This window comes from Argopecten irradians, chromosome 8, assembly GCF_041381155.1.
Source record: "Argopecten irradians isolate NY chromosome 8, Ai_NY, whole genome shotgun sequence".
Taxonomy (NCBI): Eukaryota; Metazoa; Mollusca; class Bivalvia; order Pectinida; family Pectinidae; genus Argopecten; species Argopecten irradians.
The window spans coordinates 21,513,959-21,520,584 of record NC_091141.1 but is presented as its reverse complement, the minus strand read 5'-3'; the positions used below and the strand labels follow the sequence as shown (position 1 = coordinate 21,520,584).

General features: G+C 36.1%; 1 protein-coding gene across 1 annotated transcript; it reads right to left on the bottom strand.

The window, feature by feature from the left end:
- Positions 1-423: 423 nt before the first annotated feature.
- Positions 424-1,681, bottom strand: LOC138329789 (protein starmaker-like). Its single transcript, XM_069277084.1, has 2 exons — positions 1,559-1,681; positions 424-756 (listed from the first exon to the last, which is right to left on the bottom strand). The coding sequence occupies exons 1-2, from the start codon at positions 1,679-1,681 to the stop codon at positions 424-426; spliced, it is 456 nt and encodes a 151-aa protein (XP_069133185.1).
- Positions 1,682-6,626: the final 4,945 nt, after the last annotated feature.

Below are 6,626 nucleotides of genomic sequence, written 5' to 3'. Positions count from 1 at the left end.
AAAAGGAAGGGTGACATTATTTACACTTGAAATAAACCGTTCTGACACTGCAAGAAATCAGACATGTTTTTATCGAATTTCACACAACATTTTACATCTTTATATAATGCTCTTATGATATTAAGCAATTTTCCTTCAATACCTTCTTCAATAAGTTTGTACCACAAATTTTGTCTATCTACAAAGTCAAAAGCCTTTTATTTGGGAATCAATGAAACAGCAATGTGCTGTGGGCGTCACTTAATTTAGAATAATCACTATCAAATTTGATTAGACGCATTCATTCATTAAGAATTGATGTGAAAATGCCTTAACAACTTACTAGAGTAATTCCTCTGTAATTATTTGTATCATTTTTTCTCCTCTCTTTAAAATGGGAATAATATTTTATTTGTAACTTTTTTTTATTTTTCAATGACATGTTCATATGATAATGTGAAATAACATTTCTTTATCATCATTGTCCTTCTCATCGTCATTGTCCTCCTCCTCCTCCTCCTCCTCCTTCTCCTCCTCCTCCTCCTTCTCATCATCATTATCCTTCTCATCATCATTGTCCTTCTCATCATCATTGTCCTTCTCATCATCATTGTCCTTCTCATCATCATTGTCCTTCTCATCATCATTGTCCTTCTCATCATCATTGTCCTTCTCATCATCATTGTCCTTCTCATCATCATTGTCCTTCTCATCATCATTGTCCTTCTCATCATCATTGTCCTTCTCATCATCATTGTCCTTCTCATCATCATTGTCCTTCTCATCATCATCATGTCCTTCTCATCATCATGTCATCTCATCATCCTCCTCCTCCTCCTCATCATCATCATCATCCATCATCATCATCATCATCATCATCATCATCATCATCATCATCATCATCATCATCATCATCATCATCATCATCATCAACATCATCATCATCATCATCATCATCATCATCATCATCATCATCATCATCATCATCATCATTATCATAATCATCAAAATCATCATAACACTCGCCTTAGTCATCATCAACAACAACCATATATAGTCATCTTCAATAATCAGTCTCATTGTCATCATCTATATCTACATAAACAACAACATCATCATCATCGTAATTTCCATCACCTTCAGCCGCATTATTGTCATGTCTCATTTTTTTGTTTGACATAACGTGACGCTACCCAATTTGGAACGCTACCCAAAATGAAACACTTTTAAAATATGTGATACAGAATTTTCAGTTTGCAAACTTTACTAACGATAACAGTTCTGAACAAAAATTAAGGTGCTGACTAATACCTGTGACAATTTTAAAATGTCATTTTCTTTCCAGTTGCTTATTATCTGTAATTAAAAATGAAAATAATGAAATTTTGAAAAACTCCGGGAAACGACATCGTGCGACAACCCTAAAAACACCATATATTTTAAAATAAGAAAAATAAATGCTGAATGGAATATTTTTGAAAGACATGTGGCTTGAATAAACTAAAAAATGTTTGAACTTTCTTTTAATCAATTCAAACATTTTTTATCATGCATGGGCATTTATTAACCCTTATAGTGCCTTAGGGCCGATTTGGGCCGATCTTCGGGTTTCCAGAGTGCCAGAGGGCCGATTGGGCCGATCTTCGGGTTTCCAGAGTGCCAGAGGGCCGATTGGGCCGATCTCAAAAATACCAGATCCCATTTTGCTTTATTTTGATATCTGCGTATATATGACTGAATTAACGTAAATGACCGTAAATAAATATCTTCCGAAATTTCAACCGACGTCATTTTATGACGTCAAATATGACGTAGCATGACGTCATTTACAAAGGGTAGACGTCATCTTGATCCAGACATTTCCACCGATTTTTAGGCCTATTACTTGTTTTTCATTCAGTTTCATGTGCATTACACAGAATAGAGAGACAATTTTATTAATGTTATATCACTATATTCTTATCAATACACTATGCTGCTCATTTATCTTGTATATGAATAGTGTTATATTTTATTCTCCTCGTCATTTCGTCAATAAAAACGACAAAGGAGAATATGTTTACGGGATGACCGGGGTCGTATCGAAACATGCGTCTTCTATATGAATGGAATTGAGAAAGAGAGTTACATTACACCGACAACAAACCTAAATAGACCATCTCAGATATTTAACAGTAAACGAACATTGTCATATGTGTGCTAATGATAACTTTTTTTTTATTTTACCAATATATCAAATGTCTAACTCAGATCTTTTAAAAAGAGAAAATAAAGAAATGTATTTCATTCAACTTATGAAACCTGTGCTAAATTCAGAACGGGACCAAGGAACTTCATATTAGTTTTTATTTTGTACTCATGTTTTTGTTAGTTTCTTCCAGAACCATTCAGAATATCTTTATGTACCATGTTATGACGTAATCTTACTATGACGTCATTGTACTATGACGTCATGTTTTACAAATAAAATAATTCAAACCCCCTGAAGACCGGCATGAGCCGAGAAAGCGCTAGGGAGGAAAAAACTGTTTTATAGTTGCGTTTTCTTTTTATGTATATGGAAACCATCACATGGACATGGTTCTTTTTTACTCATTCATAGATATATATATATATATATATATATATATACGAGAGAGAGAGAGAGAGAGAGAGAGAGAGAGAGAGAGAGAGAGAGAGAGAGAGAGAGAGAGAGAGAGAGAGCGTGGGAGTGACCATTTAACTGCCAATCCATTCAACATTAGAAAGACACGCATAGTGATCATAGGAATGAGGATTGGGGAGAATCCAGTCTGATCAACCTAAGCAAAGGTTTAATAAACCAGAACCTACACTTAAGGAAGTAGTGGAAGTCATCGGGAAGGCTTATCTCATGAAAAGTTATGCGCCAAAATTCATACGGCATTGGGAGAACGCTAGATTTACACGCACTAAAATTTCACAACCTATTTTGATACAAAAACGCCAAATTTTTCTCGATGCCAAAATACCCTAATTTTCGGTATTGGTATCCTATATAAAGTATAAAATTACTGTCCAAAGCTCATTACCCGACTATGGACACATCTAAGGTCATCTGGAGATGAGGACAGTTGGCAAATAATTGGCAGCAGGCAGAAAGGTGATGTATTGCCAAAGGAAAAAAAAATCACAAACACACAAGTACTACTGTATTATTCCTTAATTAAACACCAAATGGAATATATTAGATATATGCTGATCAATTAGTACGTAGACACCGTCGTGCAGAGAGGTCAAGGAAAGGAAAAGAGATCAGACTGTTATATAGTTAGACATGGTAAATGTATTTTATGCCACATAAGCTTGTCCAACTCAAGCCGGAGAGGTACTATGTACCGGAAAAGATATGTCATCTGCTAAAGGATTACTTTGACAGACTTCAAATGAGGTTTACAGTGCAGGAGTGTACAAACACTTGGCAGCGTTTAGGAGTTGAAATGGTTACTGTATGCACCGTGCAGTCAGTGCTTTCATGGGTTACATGACAGGAAGACAAAAGACGGTAGTCGAAGCACGATTAACTCTAAGAGAGATTGAGAACATCATCAACTGAGCTCTATTGAAGATCACACCCACGAAGTCCAGGGAGCTAACACTGAAAAAAGGGAGCGCTGCCAGGCTGACATTTGAGATAGGAGAAGACACAATTCCACCCGTATCCGAGAAGCCAATGTAATGTCTTGATAAGTACTATCTTGACTGATTGAGTGACACCAAGAACGTAAAATGAATAGACACCACAAACAAAAGTGTTTTGCTTGAGAAATGCAAGGTCTGAATTTATCAACATATGGCGTGCTTCCAGGAATCCATTGGCCTCTACTAGTGTATCGAGTGTCAATGACGAGAGTCGAAGTAATGGAGCAATTGGTACGTAGATATATGAAAAAATGACTTACAGTTCCTCAAATTTTAGTAGTATTATGCTGTACAGTTTAGTGAGTTACAAATTCCTCCGACGTTACTGATAGAAGAGTACAAGATCACCAAAGTCAGACAGCTACTGATGCTAAAGGACAGAAAAGACGCTAAGGTCGGGGAACGTGGACATCAGATCTGGCCGAAAATGATCTGCAAGGAGGACAACTAATGAAGCAGAGTCACGTCAGATGCATAGTGACATACATATGTAGTGGGAAGTGGAGCAATGGGCAGGCAAGAGCACGGTGTAACAACTAGAGTAAGATGGGGAACAGCTAAAATAAGGAGAAGACACAGCTTGTACAAGAGGAAGTCTATCAAATTGGAAAACACAAGAACGGTCAGAGCAACCGCCATGAAGAAAAAGGACAGTTGGCTATATTGGGAAGGTGATCGTCTAAAGAAGTTGGCATGGAACAATATTTCGGTATATGACGTACTGCCATCCCCCAAAAATTTGGTAACATGAGGAATGTCCAATGAAGCCAATGGCAAAAAATGTGGGAAATCAGCAAACGTAATGCACATCCTGTGTTCATGCCCAGTTGCCCTCTTTAATGGGCGATACATGGCGTCACAACAAGTTGCTATCTAATATTGTAGATGCATTAGAAAGAATAGAATGAAGGCAAGGAAGTACAAAGGGGGTATGGAATTTTTCAACTTCGTCTGACCAGATCAGATTACGAAAGGTGACGAGGAAGGGAGTGGGTTACTTGGTACGACTGCAATTGGCATTTGCGAGCAGATGTCGGGGAGTCCGGCACAGATAACAACGACAAATCAAAAAGCAGATATTGTTCTGTGGTCTTTGTCTTCGAAACGGGTTATCTTTGTGGAGTTAACCATACCATGGGAGGAACAGATGGATAATGCCTATAAAAGGAGAATGCTATATATTGAATACCTTTGCATAGAATGCAAAATTGAATCCAGGTAAGCCTTTCCGATAGAATACTGCTTGGTTGCTATGGAACGGTTTGTAACTAACTGATGAATGTTAACCATTAAAAAACAAATAGTTTTTATTTAAAGCAACTGAAAAAAACTTATATTCAAATGCTACGGCAACCCTATTATGCAATGATATGTAACAGATCCATCCAATAATTGTTTTCTTGTTTTTGTTATTTATTACCGTATGTATGAATGTCTAGCTGTGTCTAGTGCAGATGAGCTGTCTTTTTCTTACTCCGGTAAAAGACTGAGTTATTTATCTTTTCCCAAGCAACCACACAATCACCTTTTCTAGTATTAGAGAAAGATAAATATTGCCCTCATCGGAAGTCTGCATATCTTTGTCAACGTTAAAAAACCAAACTTTGGATAAGTATCTGGTGATCAAATACTTGGCAGTTATCGTTTTAAGGACTCAAATGATTCCCTTAATTAAAATCTTATCACTGCATATAATTTCACATACAACCGCATGCTAGTTTATTCTGTTCAAAGTAGGGGTATCACTTTGGGCCGTTTTACGGCCACTCAGTGACAAACAAAATATTTTGTAGGAAGATACCGTAGTCAGCTGCATATTATATGCTATTCAGAATATTCGATTTTTTCTGGACTCATGGTAATATCAGAGGTCAAAGGTTACAGGGTGAAAAATCACATGTTCATGGGTTCATTAGTTAACTATTATCTAAGCAGTTTTTGTCAGAAACTTTTGGGTTTGTAAAGTTCAGTTCAGAAAACTGATGAAAAATGGAATAAGTACGTCACATTGACCTAGTTTGGCACTTGTATTATTCAAGCATTAAAAGCTCAAATAAATTTGCTGAGAATTTAGATTTTGAAAGCTTGAGATTGATATTAAGTATTGCATGTCGATGTTGACATGACCTATTTTTGATAACATTGACTGGTTACGTGTATAAATTAGGTCACAGGTAATGAATGGTATCATCTGTTTACCAAGCATCCTCTTATTTACCATGTTTAAAGCAAGTTTTTAAAATATGTAAGCTGGTTTTATAAGCTAATTTCAAGCAACACCTTCATTGAAAGTAGTATGTTAGAAATGTGCCTGCTGCCACAATGCATGATAGTACAAAGCAACAAAAATTAAGATATTAATTTCATGGCTACCTAGATCAAAATACTTTATTTTGCAAACAACTATGCTAAAATAGAACAAATGCTAAACTAGGTCACTCACACTGTGACCTACTTATTCAATTTTTCATCAGTTTTCTTTACTGAACGTCACAAACCCAGGAGTTGTTGACAAAAACTGGTAAGAATATTATTTTCAATCTTATTTTCAATAAATTTGGACTAAAACAATGAAAATGTGATTGTTCATCATTTGCCCTCTGATATTACTATAATTCTTAAAAATGACATTCGGAATAGCAAACAATATGCAGCTGACCCCTTGAATGTAGTTATCTCTATGTAAAATATCCCGCTTATCATCGAGTGGCCGTATAACGTCTGCAAACAACTACACAGAAAAATCACTTTTATTTTAAAACAATTTCACAACTTATGTAAAAACATTTATGGTTTACAAACGCATCTTTCGGTTATTTGGAGAAGGTCTTATGAAGACAATTCACGTGACGTTCGCATCCTCTTTACCTCTCATCCGCAGAGCACTGTGTCATCCGCAACGCATATACACATACGGCGCTTCGGTTTACCGACGGCTGCTAATTATTTTCGCTTTTTCTTTTTAGCAAAAATAACAAAAACATTCA